Raw genomic sequence first — 17,927 nt, 5'->3', positions numbered from 1 at the left:
ACACATAGGTTTTTGCATCCGTTTTCTAGAATAATGGGATTGATGCAGAAGGTTGTACAAAACTTTTGCCTTTGAAATACTGACTCCTTTGTGCAAGGTACAACACAACTGAATTCCCACTGGTAAGTGCAGATTGAGGTAAAAAGTACTATATCTCTGCAGAGATAAGACTGTGCTCTGCATTTGGTTAAACATGATTGAAATATTTGATAAATATTAGCAATCCTCCATTGAATAAATTATTCAACAAATAGTATTCAGCTAGCCTTCTTCAGGAAAAAAATAAAAATGAAAGTATTGGATTTTAGAGGCAAGGTGAATTTGAAAAACCTGAAATGAGATCACTCACCACAGAAAGAATTGGCTATGCTGGAGAAATGTAGTGGAAGAAAGAAGGAAAGGATTGCAGAGAGCTGTTTCTGCCTTATATGGTTAGTTTTTCTACCCCCAAATACTCCAAATTAACTAATAGCCATTTGTGCTTTAGAGATGGATTGCAGTACAGTAAATATGTGTTATGAAGAAATGCTTTTTGACAGAATGACAAACTATGTCTGTGAAAGGAGGCCTACTAAGGGCAAACAGCAAAGCAAAGGAAATAAATGGAAAAAGACATCTATCAGCCCATAGCAAAATCAGCGAAAGAGGAAAGAAATATGTTTATGGATTGTAAGACTTAAGTACAAAACCACTATGAAACTTATAATACTAAAATGGTTTAGCCTACAGTTACCCTCAGGTATAAATGGAGATGCATTTTTGTGTGATGAGCTCAAGTTTTAGGCGATACTTTGCATTTCCACTCTTACTTGATATTTACCAAAATATTTGTGGGAGATGACCCAGATAACTTGACTGAACGGTCATGAAGTCTGATAGTTCAGGGCAGATTAAATATAATATCTGAACTGAGAAATGCAGATGTATAATGTACATGACAAGATTCCTCGTTTAGCTTGCAAAACACTGCATTAAGGGCAAGCTTTACAGAATTTGACAAGGCACAAAATTTGAAAGCATCTTGTAAGGAAGCTAGTAAACAAGATTTCTGCCTTTTCGAATACAGAGTTCTACCAGCCAGCTGTGTTGTGCAGAGGTGGTCCCACATCTGTCACACCTCTAGAATTTCTGATGACACTGTAAATGTATTTTGTGTGTGGCCTGAATCTTCTATGATTTCTCACCAATTATATCTTCTTCTCCTCTCACCTCTGTTCTTGTCAGTGGTGTTTCATTCGAGCAAAATTCTCGTCAACAGATCCTAAGAGTGTTGTTATTTGGATGCCTGATTTTTAAATTACATTAGGCAGATGAGCAAATGCATGGAGGAATCCATTTGTTAATTTGTACTGATGAGGAAAAGACTTCTGATTCCCCCCCCCCTTTTTTTTTCTCTCTTACCAGAGAAACTAATGATTTGCATGTTTCTGTCTTTAATGATGATAAGCTATAAATATTTGTAAGTTTAATATTGATACTTGTATCAGTAATATAACTAAATTTAACATAAAACTTGGTTTGGAAGCTGTTCATAAGAAAACTTTAATTTGTCATCCTCCAATAATGGAGGTTCATATGGTGAAGAATGAGATTGAAGCACTGACAAATTATAGAATAAGTAATATAGCTTGATTTAAAAAAATGAGAGAAGAGTCAATAGTATGATTTGCTGTTATGTTGACTAAGATGAAGGGAATCAGACTCCATGCTTTTAGGATGTAAGATCTTCAGTTACAAGTGTAGTGCAAGTGTACTGTATACAGCTATGTAATAAGATTCCCCCCACACACACACACCTTCTTCTGTACCACTACCTATTTACTGCTGCCAGAGGCTGGAACTGATCCAGACCTGCAGATCCTGTTTTCCTTTGTCCTAAGACACAGAGCATTGTAGTTAGTGCATTTTATTCCATTTCATTGCATGCACCAAAGAAATAATGTGATCATGCAAGACTCCTTTAACGATACTTCATACCGTCAAAATAGTTAGCTGCAGAGACTGCTTAAAAATCATCCATAGTTCAAAGTAGAAAGTTAAACCATGCCTTTTCAAAGGCTGTAACAGATCATAAAAGTCTGACAAAAGCTCTTGTCATTTTTGTGTGCAATAATAATAATAATAATAATAATAAAAAGTGAAGAGTTGAATGAAATCTTCAGTTTGGTTTGAAATCCAGCTGTTCTGGAAGTCTTTGGCATGAAACCATCATGATGTGCTCCTGTGAGGTCCCACACTGCCACCTCCCTGGTGTGAGGCGGTTCAGCTACATCCCATGTTGCAGGGTGCAGATATGCCTAGACCTGCTCTGTTTCCAGGACTCCTGCCTGTTCCCTCTGATTAGTTTGCAGGTTTTACTGTCAGCTGGTTTTCAGTTTGTCAGACTCTTTGACCATCACACTATATGGTAGTTCTGGCATTGAGCGTAAGGAGACTGTCACTTCTGTGTCATCGTAAAGCCAGGTAAGACTGTCCCAGAAGATAAAGCTAATACGTTTGTTCCTTTTATTAGGATTGATAAAGAAAAAAGAGTCAGGAGCTAAACATGGAACAGTTTGAGAGATAGGAGCTAAAAGTCGATAAAAAGACAGCAGGGAGTGGGGGAGGGGATTGATAAGACATTAGGTGGGGTGGAGGGAAAACCCCCCCAAAGTCTGATAAGGTTACAGTACTCTTTGGATGAAGCACTGGAATAATGAAATCATCTTGAACGGCTACAGAAATAGCTGTTTTACCTCTAACAGATGATCTTCCCATTACCTTCTTTACCCACAGTGCTGGGCTGAATCATTTAGAGGAAAAACTATCAGAGAACATATTCTGAATCCCTCACCAGCATTGGTGCCCAAAGTTGAGTGATTCCTGCCTGAGAAATAAGGTTGTTACAGATTATCACTACAGTAGTCTAGCAGCAAATCATATATGGTGTATTTTATTCTAATTTCATCACCTGATGATAACGTAAGACCATTTCATTTCTGCCACCAAATTCTTCAGGTTGGCTTTCCCAATCAAGACAGCCCTAGCTATGATTTCATTCTTTCTTGAGCTTACACAAGGTTTGTCTTTTCCTTCTGACTTAGTAATAGACATTTCTTTTACAAGACAGTAGACTGGATTCTTCAGCATGTTCTGTCCTTTCAGTGACTGGGTAATGAGGCAAGGCAGGAGAAGCTGTGTACTTCTGTGGATGAACTAACAATCTTAAATCAGTTGTCATTTCCTTTTTCTCCACTGTTCACCACATACGTATCTAAGCTTTGGGATGTTCTGAAAGTGCTTGCGTGATCTGGGCCAAAACAGACTGTAGCAGGACATTTCTCTGCAGGCAATTCCTTTGGACCTGTAGCTACTTGGCTTAGATCATAGAAACTTCCCGCTATAAAACACAAGTTGGAATCAGGGAATGACCATTAATTCCTCTTTCCTTTGATATGCTTTGTAGTTTTGTTTCAAATTATGGGGGAAAATTTTGAAAACCTGCACTGTGCTTAATTCGGAGAAAGATTAACGGGAACCCCCTGTGCAGTTTCATGGACTGCCTCTTGGAGACAGGCTATAGAGAAAGCATGCAAAGGCCTTGCCTGTTCTGGGAGAACTATTTATGTATTACCAAGAAATAAGCATGGAAATCATTTTGTAAGTTCTGGTCAGCAAGTCTCTTTTTAATAGAAATTATGAAAAGCATGATAACTCTTAAGAGTTTATTTTAATCCCACAAAGTTCTATATGTATGTAATGACAGCAGAGTGACAGATATTCACAGCACTCCCACATTCCTCGCCCAGTGCAATTAATTATACAATTTCTTTTCCACCCTCACAACATTTGTTCTTTCCTTTTCTTAGCTAGCTGCAGACAGGAAAAATCTGTGCCAGTACAAGTCTAAATCTGGTCCATCATATTCAAAGAGGATTGTAAGTCTTGAAACTATGCAAAAATGGATTCTCCTATGTCAAAGTAGCAGAAGTCTGCTGCAGTTGAGACTATTATGTTTTAACAGTCCTATTCTCACAAAACTGTTACTACAGAAAAAAGAGTAGTCTCTCTTTTTTATGTCATTAAGGAGATGCAGCCAGTTAGAAATACTGTTACGAGTAGTACCTGAGGGTTATACTGATTGCTACAGGATAGAAAGGAAAGTTGTGACTGGCTTTACCTATCAGATTTGGTGATTTCTGATCTATAATAATTACAATTAATGTTTAGAGGTGTTTAATGTTAGCAATTCGAATGTTAAGTTTGCTTTTACTTTTGTCTCAAATCTTTTTAAATATTTTACAAATGTATTTTTCTTTGCCTAGCTAAAGTCTTCTCAATGTTGACATTTGATGTACAGAGACAGCTTGACATCTGAAAAACATGTTTATTTATAAATACTATTTTTAGCATCAAGTAATAAGTACTGTCTAATTTAACATTAAGAGCATCTATCTTAAACCATTATTCAGATTGGAGAAGAAAATTCTAGACTACTGGTAGTTGTTGAATATTTCTGTTACTTAGCAGTGAAACAATTTTGAAATGTAAAAGACTTAATTTACAAAGCTTATGCAAAGTATGAGAACTTTCCTCAAGTTTTGTATACATGTTATTTCAGGCAACCATTCTTTTGAAAAATGCACAGAAGTCTGAGCTTCATTCTTCAAATAAGCGCCATTAGACTGAAGCTAGATGAAAGCTGATGTGGAGACCAAACTGAAACTTATTTAAAAAAAATTTTCCTTGTGATGACCCATGATGGAGTGAAGAAAAGAAAAAATTTTTAAATTAACCTAAATAGCTGAAAAGATTTTGTTTCATATTGAATTAAATTTTTTGGATTAAAAGGAAGCATTTAGTTTAGAAAAATTCTAATCAATTTACAAAAAAGACATTTTATTTAAAAATGGTGTGAAAGTGTTTAAAATACTTAGTTTGAAAAAGGGAATGAAAAGTTGTCAAAATCTTAAAAAAATTCAAGAAAAGTTGTTTGCCAAGCTTGCAAATTTATGAGTAGTTTTAACACAAATCTATTCTTTCCATAATTATTCATCTGAAAACTTTCAGTAACCTCTGACCAAGACTTCCTTCCATAATAAGACGGAATGGTCAGTATTATGATTCCTAGTCCAGAGTGATAAAAATGCAGAGCTGTTCCCCTAAAATATAATGTTGAATGAAAAATTTTGTGTGTGTGCTATTTTTTATTTGCTTTTGGCTTTTGAATTTTCATCATATTTACAACACTGTCATGGTTACATTTGAAGCCTTCAGGACTAAAAATGTCTTTTTGTAAATGGAAGCTGCTAGTCCCCTGCATAATTGTGTTCTGACAGAAGCTGGGAAAAACAAAGCAAAACAAAACAAAACCAAGAAACAACAACCAAAAAGAAAAATCTGAGCAGAAAAATCCTGCTCCATGGATTCATCATAGAAACTTGTTTTAAAAAATAAATATTGAGTTCCTAAAATGCTTCTGAAAAAAATCCCTTACCATTCAGGCCACTGAAACAGACAAAAAATTGAAGATTTTTTTTTCTACTATGCAGCAGCAATAAATTTTTATTCATGAAATTTTGCAGTTTATTTGAAAGCGAGTTTGAGTCTGCTAGTTATGATTGTTTCACAAGACAGCTTTTAGAAGTGCTTATAGAAGAGATCTAAGGTTAGTATTTTTATTGCTTGACTCATTAACTCTTGTTTTTTCCCTTACTGATGTGGTAAGGCTTTCTTCAAACTATTAACTAAATCATGTTTTTAAGGTAGATATATAAAAAGTAGCTGATAGTTATAGATTTGGAATAATTACGTATGCCATGCATATTTTATTCTTGTGGTTTTAAAGTATCAAAGTTTACATGAGTGCTTGGTGGGGAAGTCTCATTTCTACTGACGGAAGAAAGGAAAGTATGTGTTGTGGGGGGGAAAGATATTCAAAATATTTGAAGATAGGCAGGCAGGATGGATTGTTTCCATCTGGTATGATTTGCAGTTTCTCTGCCAAACTTCAGGGATAAACCATGGCTATATTATTAGTGTGACTGTTACTCGATGTAAACTCCTCTCCCAGTTCAATGTTTCTTCCTTGCAAAAAGTTGCAAAATATATAAGGTACCCTGGAAACTGAGGCTATTTAGTGGCACAAATAAGGGCAGCTTTGGATTTCTGAGTGTTTATTCAAGTATAATTCCTGAAGCTCTAGTTGACAGGTACGTTAGGAGGATTCCATATAGAAGAAAGTCCAAATACTAGAACTCTGAGCTAGGATGGAGAATCATACTAATATGATGTATTTAAGGGCTAACAATCTCTTTGGCTTAAAAGAAGAGCCACGTACATACATGAGCAGTTCTTAACGTTCTTAAAAGGATAAATACTGCTTTCAAATTTTCACATCAATAAAAACTCAAACAGGTTCTCAAACAGGTTTTCAATAACATCTTGTTCATCTATATTGGAAATACGTATGCTATATAGCGAAAGTTTTGTTGAAAAAATGTTGGAATTCCTTACAAGTATCCTAGAATATTCAGCTAAGCCCAGCTGCTAACATAAGCTCTATGCACACAGATTGGTTCCTGTCCACCAACAGCCTCGCCCAAAACTCAGGGAGTCAGTAGTCATCGTTCTATGGACTTGTGTTCAGATTTTTTTAAAAATAGTCTGCATAAGGATAACTTTAAAATAGCCCAGAACATCATCAGCTAAACTAAAATGTACTCAAAGGTGCAAATGGAGATATTCCAATGTATTCTCTGAGGTTTCTGTGATATTTTTCACTTGGGAATTTACTTTTCAAGTGAATTGTTACTTTTACCTGCCTCATTGCTTTTTTCGTCTCAATATTCATGTAGTGAACAATGTAATGGGAAAGTGGTTTCTCATTTCTTTTTCCTTTTCTTTTTAGCTTTCTTTCACCAAAACGTCAACCATATTTCTATTCTAAAGCTAGGTGAAATAATGAAGGAAAACAATATTTTGTTGTCATAGAAAGGAATCTTGCAGTCTCTTTTGCAAGGACTGATTATTTTTCTAATAGAAACTGTTTTTAATGCAAAATTTTTAAGCATCTATTCCTATTCAACTTTCATTGTTTAAAAAACTGCCCAAGAATTATATCAGAAAGTCTGTATGCTCTAAAGCAAAATGTCGTTTAGTTTAGAGTCATTGCATAATCACTGTGTTGACTGGTTATTGTTATCTACAAAATGTCTGAATTATAACTTAATACAGTGAAAAATTCTTAAAAAAAAAAAAAAAGTGCTACTATGATTTTGGTTCTGTTTACTTTGCAGTGTGTGTCTGTCCTTGTCATTGCCTTTTTGTGTTGTGTTGATTTGCTTATTTGTGATAATCATTCAGTATTATTTCTGTATTCTTTGAAAATTTGGTTTGTATTTATGCACTAAATTCCTGTACTAAAAATGTCATTTTTGTGGTCATAAATACTCAGTATGTTAGTAGATTTAAAGTGGAACATTGCTATGTATAGAGTAGTTTTGAAGTTAAGTTTATTTGGAGCATTTAAGTTTATACAAGTAACTAAAAAGATGATGGGATTTTAAGAAAAGATAAGAATTACTGATAAATAAAAATAGGGCTGTGAGAATATGAAGTAAGCCTGATATCTTGCATTTTAAGTTACAAAATTTTATCTCTTAATAGTCTAATTTCTTAATAATCATTACTGAAAAGGAGTAACTTACATTTGTAAGCCATTAACTGAATACGCACCTAAGAAGTTGCAAATATTGATAATTAAGCTCCATCCATTTCTTAAAACAGTGCCATTTAGTGATACAACAGATTCGAGGTATCCAACTGTACAGCATTCCACCACTGACAATACTTTTTTTCATTTTGCAATAACTGATAAAATACATGATTAAAAAAATTTTTTTTTTTAGGGTTTTGCATTTTTCATTCAGTTGAAATTTAGCTTATTGTTACAAACTGACAACTTCAGGTATAATTATGCTAAACATGAAGGTAATATCAAATGAATTAAGGAATCCTAAGGGTTCTCTTGAGTGTGGTGTTGCAGAATATTCATTAATACAAAGTGGTGCCATGCGTTTAAGTCATCTAAATCATACTGACAGAATTCCGGCAACTAAAGGTCTTCTGATTTGGACCATGAGGCTATTTAGGAGTTCATATTTCTGTTAAATTCAGTATGCTGTGTAGACTGTAGTGAATAGAGAGAAAACTAGAAGTAAAATTAATCTTCAAATAAAAATATAATCTGAAATGAACACTATTAATCATAGTAATTTAGAATTATTATTTAGGTTCCAACCTTTAAATGGGAAAAATGCTTTTTGATTGTGTTGAATAGGGAGTGCAAGATTTCTCTCATGAACAGAGAAGGATCTCTGTGCATATTTTAACACCAGTTACAGTGTTTTGAAAAACCTTCAAGTCTAAAAGAACAATAAGATGAAATAGGAATATTATTATTATTTACTGTCAGGTTTATTACTTTTGAAACTCTTTTCTTTGTTGTATCTATTGAGTAGAGTCTGTCATAAGTTTAGGTTTATATATCTGAGTACTGTGAAGTTGGTGCTGTATTGTATAACGCAATAAGACTGCTTTTTTCTGTTGAGAGCACTTTTTGTTGAATTCAGCTCTTTCTGTTAAATCTCCTTTGCTTGCATCTGACCTTTATTTATGTTGATTTTTTGCTTCATTTTTTCATTTACCATGCTGTTCAGTTTTTGGATGCCAGGAGAACAAAGGTTTGTCCGCTATTTGCAGTCAATTTCTTTTTCGAAATCCAGTATTGCTCATTGTGTATTTTTGTTTGCTTGTTAGAGATACAGTAATCCTGTTTACTAAACGTATTCATAGCTTTAGTTACCCACCTCCCCCCAAAAACCAACCTCCCTCCCCCCTTTCAATTACAGTGAGTGCTTTGATTAACTATATAAACCAACAGTACTGTTGAGCGCCATGTAGGGCAGAATTACCTTTTAGTCTATGAAGTAATTTAGAAAACATGGAATACTGAGTCTTTCAGCTTCATAGACACATATTGAGTGTACTAATGGATGTGTTACTGCCTAGTGTTTGGGTTTGTTGGTTTGCCTTTCTTTACTTTTAATTTTATCTGTAACCGACACTATTTTGTGTGTGTTCGCTTTCATTTGTTTATATTTTCTAGAAGCACTTGAAAAACATCATTACAGATATTTTGTCACACGCATTTGCTATTTTATAAGGTCATGTGGTATACTTTCATCATTGATTCTAATGAACTTTTGTAACAGTAAAAACCAAAAGTTTAATCAAAGACAAATCCTACATTCGGATCCTCTTTTCTTTTTTATTGCAGCATCTGCAAATGACAATCCAGGCACTTCAGGATGAGCTTAGAACCCAGAGAGACCTTAACCATCTTCTCCAGCAAGAAAGTGGAAACCGAGGAGCTGAGCATTTTACCATTGAGCTCACGGAGGAGAATTTTCGAAGGCTTCAAGCAGAACATGATAGACAGGCTAAAGAACTCTTCCTCTTGAGAAAAACTCTGGAAGAAATGGAGTTGAGGATTGAAACACAAAAGCAAACGCTAAATGCTAGAGATGAATCAATAAAAAAGCTTTTGGAAATGTTGCAAAGTAAAGGTTTACCATCCAAAGGAATGGAAGATGACAATGAGAGAACTCGAAGGATGGCAGAGGCTGAATCTCAGGTTAATCATTTAGAAGTGATTTTAGACCAGAAGGAGAAGGAAAATATACATCTTAGAGAGGTAAGGAAAACTTACTAATATTACTTATGTATTTATATTGTCAAAGATATCAAGATATTGTCAAAGTACTTGCTACAGTTTTAGAAATATTCTTTAGAGTATTTGAGTATTGTCTTTTTCTGCTTTCATTTTTCTTTAAAAAAACAAAAAACAAACCTGAGGTGTTTGTTTTAAGTCCAAAAGAAATACACATCAAGGTTATATTACCTTTGAAAGCAGATATGGAAATTGTGGAAGAAAGGTAATTAGGTGTCATTTGGGGTTTGCTGTCTTTGACAGTGTTGCTTTGTGTACTTTCTGGATTCTTTGTATTTTGTCAAATCAATTGAGTTGATAAATCAAGATGATTAGAACTACCAAAGAAAGAATTAACAGCTGCTACTGCTGCAAACTAAATAGCCATAACTTCATGCTATTTTTGTATTTAATTTTATACCTCTTGTATTTGAAATGACCATTGCAAAATGTTTTGCCTTCCATATGCACATACACAGAAGCCTTTGTGTATTCCTAATGTATTTTTGTGTGGTGCCCTGACTTTTTTTTGTTAAATATACCACATAATATTGCCACATTAAAATGCTGGGGTGATGGCTATGCTGTACTTTGGGAGATGCTTAATTTGGCCTCAGGCCCACCCTCACCAGCTGCCCATATTACTTGCTGATGCATCTTTGGGACTGGATTTTGGACGATTGAATTAATACAACTGAATGAAAATCTGGCCTGGTGGCGGGCCCATCTGCCCCTCTGCATCCCAGCAGTCCATCAGCATTGTCAGGTGAGCAGTGCTAGGCAAACAAGACAGCCTGGGTCTTCCTCAGAAGCACGTTACTGCTTCCTGCTAATAGGAGTGAAAATTGCAGGCTGTCCACAATAAGGGGAGTAAGGACAAACAAGTCCTGACTTAGAAGTTCAGGAACACGGTAGTCTGATTGAACTTCTGGTCTGGTAAACCACCAATTTGCCTGACAGGTCAAAACATGAACAAAATTAGTACAAGAATATAGAAAACTTTTATCAGACTCTTGTGTATCACTGTAGGTATGAATGCCAGAGGTTAAGAACAGCTATTTACACCTACAGAATGTGGACAAAATATCTTTTTTTTTTTGTCATGGAGTAATTGTTGTGTATTTAATTTACAGCTACTTTGTTAGTGGAAAAGAATTTTTAGACCCAGATGAAAGCTTTATTTTAGTTTTCTTTTTCTTCCTTTTTCTTTTTTTCCTCTAAGCAAAGATATGTATTGAGAACTCAGTGGTATCTGGGGCCCATCTGAAGCTTGGAACCACTGGAAAATTTGCACCAAACATTTGAGTAAAGTTTGTTGTATACACGGTTTTTCTCATGAAGGTGTGTGTCCTGAATCTTTGCTCAGGCAGAACTCTCATGAACTGGTGGTATCACTTTTTAATGAAGTTTGAAAGTCCATGGATCCTGAAAGGAGTTGCATAAAGAATTAATGATACTGAGTCTGTGATAAGGAGGCTTCTAAGTGAAGTTCTGTAAGTTAGCAGTAAAGTTTCTAGATTTAGATCTGCTGTTCTCAGAGTGGTATATACCGTTCGTTTTAACAATGGATAAACCTGTTATCTATTATTTTTGTTCTGTGACTGTCTGTGTCTGACCTATAGCACCAGTATCACTTAGCTTTGTGAATCCTAATTTGGAAATATATTGGACATGAAGTTCAAAATTAGCAGACTAGTGAAGTTCTGTAATGGCCTTTCAAGAACAGTGAAAGAAATAAAAGTAAATGGAACTTGAAAAGTAGATAAAATGTAAGCTTCTGAGGAAAGTCCTTGGGCATCCAATTTATTGGTAAGGCTGAAAGGAGATCCTACTGCTACTTGTAGACTGTGCATGTTTGCCTGATACTTATACTGAATTAATTGTGTGTTTCAGAGCTCCCACTGTTTACCTGCAGGGGGCCAGGAAAAAATTCTTTCTTCCCTCCGTGTGTATGTTGTGGGTAAAGAGGTTGTCTTTTCTCTGGAGCCTTACAAGTATAGAATGGGGTATGCTGGAGTTCTTATTGATGACATGGCTTGGTGACTGCTCAAGGTTTAATAATTTGCTATGTTTGCTGGCAGGAATGTATTTCCCAGTTGTGTCAGATTGGCAGAAAGTATTTATCAGTTTGGGATTTTGACTAAGAGTTCCCTTGCTACAGTAGGAATCCAAGGCTATTGGTGAAGTCCTTTGTCTCTCCAGCTGCCTTCCTGCGGCACATGACATTTATAGCTTTTGTTTTGTTTTTTGTTTTTTTCCCTGCAGATTTAAAGTTTGTTATTGGGAGCTTGGAAGTATGGGTGTGTGAACTCTTGGGAACTGTTTACTGGATGCCTGCCAGTTATTCCAGGAATCTGGATTTGGTCATTTAAGTTGGCTGCTCTTGGCAAATGTTCTAATGTTCAAATTTGGTCTTTTGCTGTCTTGTGATGGAAAGTTATCTGCGTGCTTTGAAGGGGTGTCAGATATTCTGTATACTTATTATGTATTTATTAAAACACAGAATGGAACAACTTTTGATCTTCATGTGTAGCTTGGTGAGTCCTTATTACTCCACGGTGCTCATTTGATTTGCTGTCATGGCAGATAGGCTTTATCTACATGGTATGGTTTTCCATCATGATAAAACAGGAATTACTGTGTAGAGTGTTTGCAGTAGTCTTCTCAGTGGAACAATATTTGGCTAGTGACTGTGGGTTTTCATCCTAACTCTGTAAATGACCTTGCAGAGACACTGGATTTTTTTTTTCCCCCAAGAATGCTTTAAAAGTAATTTGAAACTAGGATACATTTATAACTAATTCCATTCATGAATAATTCAGCTTTCACTCAAATCTTATTTCTTTTGTATCTTTAACAAAATACTTTCTGTTTTGGAACTTCTTCTAAAAATATTATAATTTTGGTCTGTAGGGCTCATGCATTGAGTATATGTCTGAGAAATTAGTGTATTGTCTTGTGTAATGTACTGTTTAATCAAATCCTGAAAACTTGTCTTTGTTTTTTAATTAGTTTTGGTATTTGACTTTCTGACATTGCACTTGAGCCAGGTTAAGGAAGATAAACTTTTTTTGCAGCAGCAAGTTAAGTTACTCAACTAACAGTTTTCTAATGTGTCATTTGACCTGTAAAATGATAGATTCTTTTATAATCTCCAAAGAAAAGAGTGCTATCTATGAAGAAAAATCTGTACATTGTGGAAATGAGGTTGAATGTGAAAACATAATTGAAGACTATAGATATTCAGTCTCAGCTTTACATTAGAAAGCATATACAGTTCCACTTTTCTTTCCATATGCGATACTATTTAATGTAAAAACACTTTCAGTCTGAGGCTTTTCAGTTGTTGAAATATAATTGTGTACCATTCTGTTACCTTTTCAATCCTAACTGTATCCAGTTGTCTAACTTCTTTTGGAAGTTCACTCTTCAGAAGCAAGAGAAAGGACACCTCTTATAGTTTTCTGAGGTTCTCAAAATATTTTCCCCTAACTCAACCATATCATTCTCTCCTAGGCAGTTCATAGCTTAGTCCTTTGACATAATGCCCCAGCTAGAATTTGTTGTCTTTCTGGTTCAATCTCAGTCTGTTAGACTGCTGGAAGAAAGCGAATATCTCTGCAACATGATGGAACAGGAAGTTAAAGGATGAGAAGCAGAAGAAATTAATTTTGTTTATTAATAATCAGTGGTGGATGGAACTTTGACTGAACCAGAGAACTGAGTTAACATGCTGTGAGAGAAACTGAAGCAGCTGTCCGTGAAACACTGGCAACTAAGGACATTTTCTTCTGCACACACTCAGACTTCCCTTGGCTAACAGTTACATCTCCTCGACATCAAACAAACCTTCAGGTTTTTTTCCTTCCCATAGGCTTTCCCACAACCCTACTTGATTTTGGTCCTACAATATTTAAGCATATCTTATTGAGAAGAGTGTTATAGAGGTGTCTAAAGCTCATTCTTCAGGATTCCCTATGGCTGCTGGATTTCGAGAGCATCTAGCATAACTGCATTCACCTCAAGGTGTTTTTATCTATGACTGGTTCCTCTGAAGGCCTTGACAGTCTCAAAGATTTTGTTCTTCTGTAGACTGAATTTTCTGACATAACCTACACGTATAGCAAATACCCAAGTATTGGGATTGTACTGTCTTCAGTCCTTACTAGTTTTACATCTAGTGAGTGTTTTTACCCTGCTGAGAAAGTGCAGTTGCTGAGAAAGGTGCAACTCAAAGCGAACCTTCAAAACATAATTTTTAGATAAGGGAAATGGGCAACTTGAGGCATCCGATAGGATGAATTTGGCCTTTTGCTATCTGCACAAAATGGACATCCTTAGAAAAAGACTTGCCCATAAGCTGGAAATGTGTTGGACTTTGTGTGACTCGCTAGATATCATTATCAATTAAAGATCTATGACCTTAGCTTTTCCCTAAGATTCCTTAAAATAATATTACCCTGAAAGGTGTCTGTTGGACTCTTGATTTTTCATCATACAAACTTCTGTTTTAAGTATTAAAGTATTAAGTATTTAAGTATTCTGTTTTAAAATGCTAGGTACATATTAACATCTTTATAGTATCATTCCTTGGTTATATCCTTCTACCCTTAAACAGACCATGCCCCTTTACCTTCTGTTTCCCCAGACTTCAGTTCATACTGTGTCCATCTCTGCCGTGTAGTTACATGCTTTGACTACAATGCTGCTTTTCAGAGAGAGGAGCCCTGTGCTACAGAGAGGGAACAGGCTCCTCATCCTTACCTGGTGGGGAGCCATGTGCTGAAAGGAACCTTAGACACTCTCTTCAGCTCAAACCCACTAGAGTCCCTAAAAAGTAGGGCACATTGAGCCAGCCAGCCAACTCTGGAGGGAAGGAAGTAGATTATCAGCCAGATTTCAGAGGCTGCTGGGGGGGGGGGGTAGGCAGCTGGAGCAAATTAAATGCAGCTGACCACACTTAGTCTCAGCACCTTGAAACAGGGGTGAAATTCAGTCAGACCTAAGAATTCCAAGGGATTGGAAGGATGCATCTGTACAAGTTATAATAGTCCTAGTGTTATTCTTCTTGTTTCTTAGAAAACAATAAAAAAAGATATGTACAGAGACTTCTGCCAGCCTGGTGTCTGTTTTGGCTGAACTATTTTTTTTAAGCTCTTAGAGGATATATTAATTTCAAACCTCTCTATCTGTAAATTTTTGCAGTCGTTGTTGTAGTCTGATTATAGTGGTGTTTGGTATCTTGAATTCTTTTAAGGATTCTAAAGTGTTTTGGGGTATTGCTTACCTCATGCTTCAGGCAGAACAGGGGAAATAATCCATTTTTAGATAAAAATATATTACTTATTTTTCCTTGTAATTAGTATAATCTGTAAAATCTCATTATTTCTGGTATGGAGGTTACAGTTCATCTGATCTTTCTCTGATTTGGATGGTGTCTACACTGAGTAACTAATTTCTTATATTAAGACTAACCTGTATATCTTCAGGAGAGATGATGATTGTTTTCATAACACTGATGCCTTCCTGGAAAAAATTGTTCTTCCTGTGTAGTCATGTATCGGTGGCTAAACAATACTCCATTCTTGGGTTAAGAAGAGAAATTAATGATGAAGATGCAAAATTTTAAATTTTATTTTGTAATCCTGTTTGAGTAATATGCTTTCAGCCCTGAACATACTGGGAATTGAATAGTAAGGAGTGTGTTATTCCAGTAGTGTGTTTTTTCCCAGCTAGTAATCTTCTCAAAGTTCATTTTATTAGGTAGGCAAATGTTGAGAGAGAACTTTCTTGCTGTCCTTCAATCTCTACCTCTTTGTTAATTCTGAGATGTTTCTCTTGTTTATTTTCTGTTTCCTATAAACATGTACATTTCCAGAAACCAGTATCCTACCACCCTGATTCAGAATAATTTGCTGAATATCCAAGAATCATGTAAACCTTTCTGTTTTGTAAGCCATGGATTGTTTCTTTTCCTCATGAATAACCCTAGTAGCTATTCACTGCAATAGCTGCCTCCAAAGAACGGTAATTTCTCCAGGCTTTAGATTATATTTCTTTGGGAAGGTACAGGAGGAGACTTACAAATAGCTAGTGCAGCAGAGGCATAGGAATAAGTCTGGAAAATAAAAAAAATCCTTTTTTCATTGTTTTCGTATTCCTAACTGATTCGGACTCACTTTGGAATATTAAACACATGGCCTCTCAAAGATTGCACCTTTCTGCAGTGTAATAGTCTACTGCATCTTTAAACTTTGTTTCACAGAGGCAAACTTGCCACGATACGTTTCCTCAAGTTTTGTGTATGATGCTACAGGGTGCGGAGAAACATCTGTGACAGAATATGTAAAAATGCACCTTTTGGATAACTAGGAGTTGAGGGTAAGTGAAGGGGGTTGCTTCTTTGCCATGAATAACGGGCTTGTGTATACAGGGAAGAAAGGTTTTAGGAAGGGCAAATTGAGGCCAATTACACAAGAGGAGGAGGAGATGTCAGCTGAAGTTGGAATCCTGCTCTTCTGTTACAGGAATGGCAAAGAATGTCAGTGTAGTTATGATTCATTAAAATAAACATGTTTTGAAATATAAGCTATGCAAAACTATTTTTTTAATAATAATACATTTGATAAAATGGGTTTGGATTCCTTTCCATGTATTTAGGAATTAAAAAAAAAATATATAATTATTTTAATGTTTTTCAATGGTGGCTGATTTCAACGGTATTTTCTTGCAGAAGATGGTACAGTAATTGCTCTGATATGAAAATCATGTATCCTGTGAGAAACAATGTGATCTTTGAAAATAAATACATGGAAGAAAAAAAACGAAGGCATTCTTAGGCCTGGCAATCTCCCTGTAAGCACATTTATGGTTGAAAATCTGCCTTGAAGCCATAATGTCATACAATGGCATGCTTTACATTCAGAATTAAGTATCATGAAGTTCACTAAACATACATTCCTGTCGTAGAAGGCAACATGCCTGCCTTACAGTTCTTAAATTGGTTATCACGTCTCTTTTCTAGAATTTTAAATAAACGTTTTTTCTCTAGTAGGTTCTGTAGGTAATATTGTGATTTTTATCATGTGGAAATCTAGCACAGATGTTTGGTATTACTTTTTTTTTTTTAAAAACGTAGTGACCACACATTATTTATCCTAAGTACCATTAAGTATTTTTTTATTATTGCTGTTAAAAACTTGCCTTAGGCAAAGTCCCACTAAATCTCTAGTAAAGTCAAATGTTAAAATTCCAGCAAGTATTTTTATTATGCATACATATACATATAATATACACACCCTCTGCATAACATACAATTTCACTAAAATGGAATCTGAGTTCATACAGGATTTTATATGCACACTTTAACTCTTATCTTTCATGTATTCTTAAAATAATGTTGTTGCACATGGTTTAAAGCTACAGCTTTTTATGTTTAGTGGAAAGAAGAAGAACACAGCTTCTTTATTGTAATTTAAAGTACACTTTTAAACTTTCAAGGATTTTTAAAAACTTGCTCTATGTTTGAACTCAGCTTAGTCAAATAATGAAGGTTGCTGATAGGACTTGAACTGCCATCATGAATTAGTTATTGCATGTTTTTAAAGTTATTAATGGAGCAAAGTTCCTTCTTCCACTGTGAATAGAACAGATGCCTTGCAGACTTCTGGTGTTTACTGTAAATGTCTTACACTGGAGCCAGTAGTAATTTACTAAGGAAATGCTTTATCGACACCAAACGTTTCTTCCCTAAAGTTAGTTATATAGATTAACAACCATTCTAGACTGAACCTCTTTATTAGGCTCATTAGTGCCTCTTTCCTTTTATTCCCCCTGGCTTGGCTCAAAATATTAATCTAATCAGTTGTTATAAGAGTACTTTCTATTAAAAAAATAAAATAAAAAGAGTTGAAGCAAGAATTTAAACTTCCCCCCTTCTTTTTTTTGTATATGATTTTTAATATCTTGGCTTTAAATAACTAGTACCAAAGACACTCATTAAGACAATTACTTCTATCAAAATATCAAGAGTATTAGCACATTCATATTTTGTTATGCCCCATGATATTCTTGCCAGGGTGCTTGGCTGCGATAGTTTTTACAAGACCATGCAGAGAATTAGAAAGCTTTCTTCATTTAGGAGTCCGTTTCTTTAAAGACACTCCCACTCTCCAAG

General features: G+C 35.3%; 1 protein-coding gene across 1 annotated transcript in view; it reads left to right on the top strand.

Moving 5' to 3' along the window:
* The window catches only part of ERC2 (ELKS/RAB6-interacting/CAST family member 2), a 252,129-nt gene that overhangs the window by 75,483 nt on the left and 158,719 nt on the right, over positions 1-17,927 (top strand). The window contains exons 3-4 of the mRNA XM_026078857.1: positions 8,700-8,723; positions 9,320-9,736. Coding sequence (XP_025934642.1) covers positions 8,700-8,723; positions 9,320-9,736 — 441 coding nt within the window. The remainder of the gene's footprint in view (positions 1-8,699; positions 8,724-9,319; positions 9,737-17,927) is intronic.

This window comes from Apteryx rowi, unplaced genomic scaffold, assembly GCF_003343035.1.
Source record: "Apteryx rowi isolate R43461 unplaced genomic scaffold, aptRow1 scaffold_49, whole genome shotgun sequence".
NCBI lineage: Eukaryota > Metazoa > Chordata > Aves > Apterygiformes > Apterygidae > Apteryx > Apteryx rowi.
This window is presented reverse-complemented; position numbering and strand designations above follow the sequence as displayed.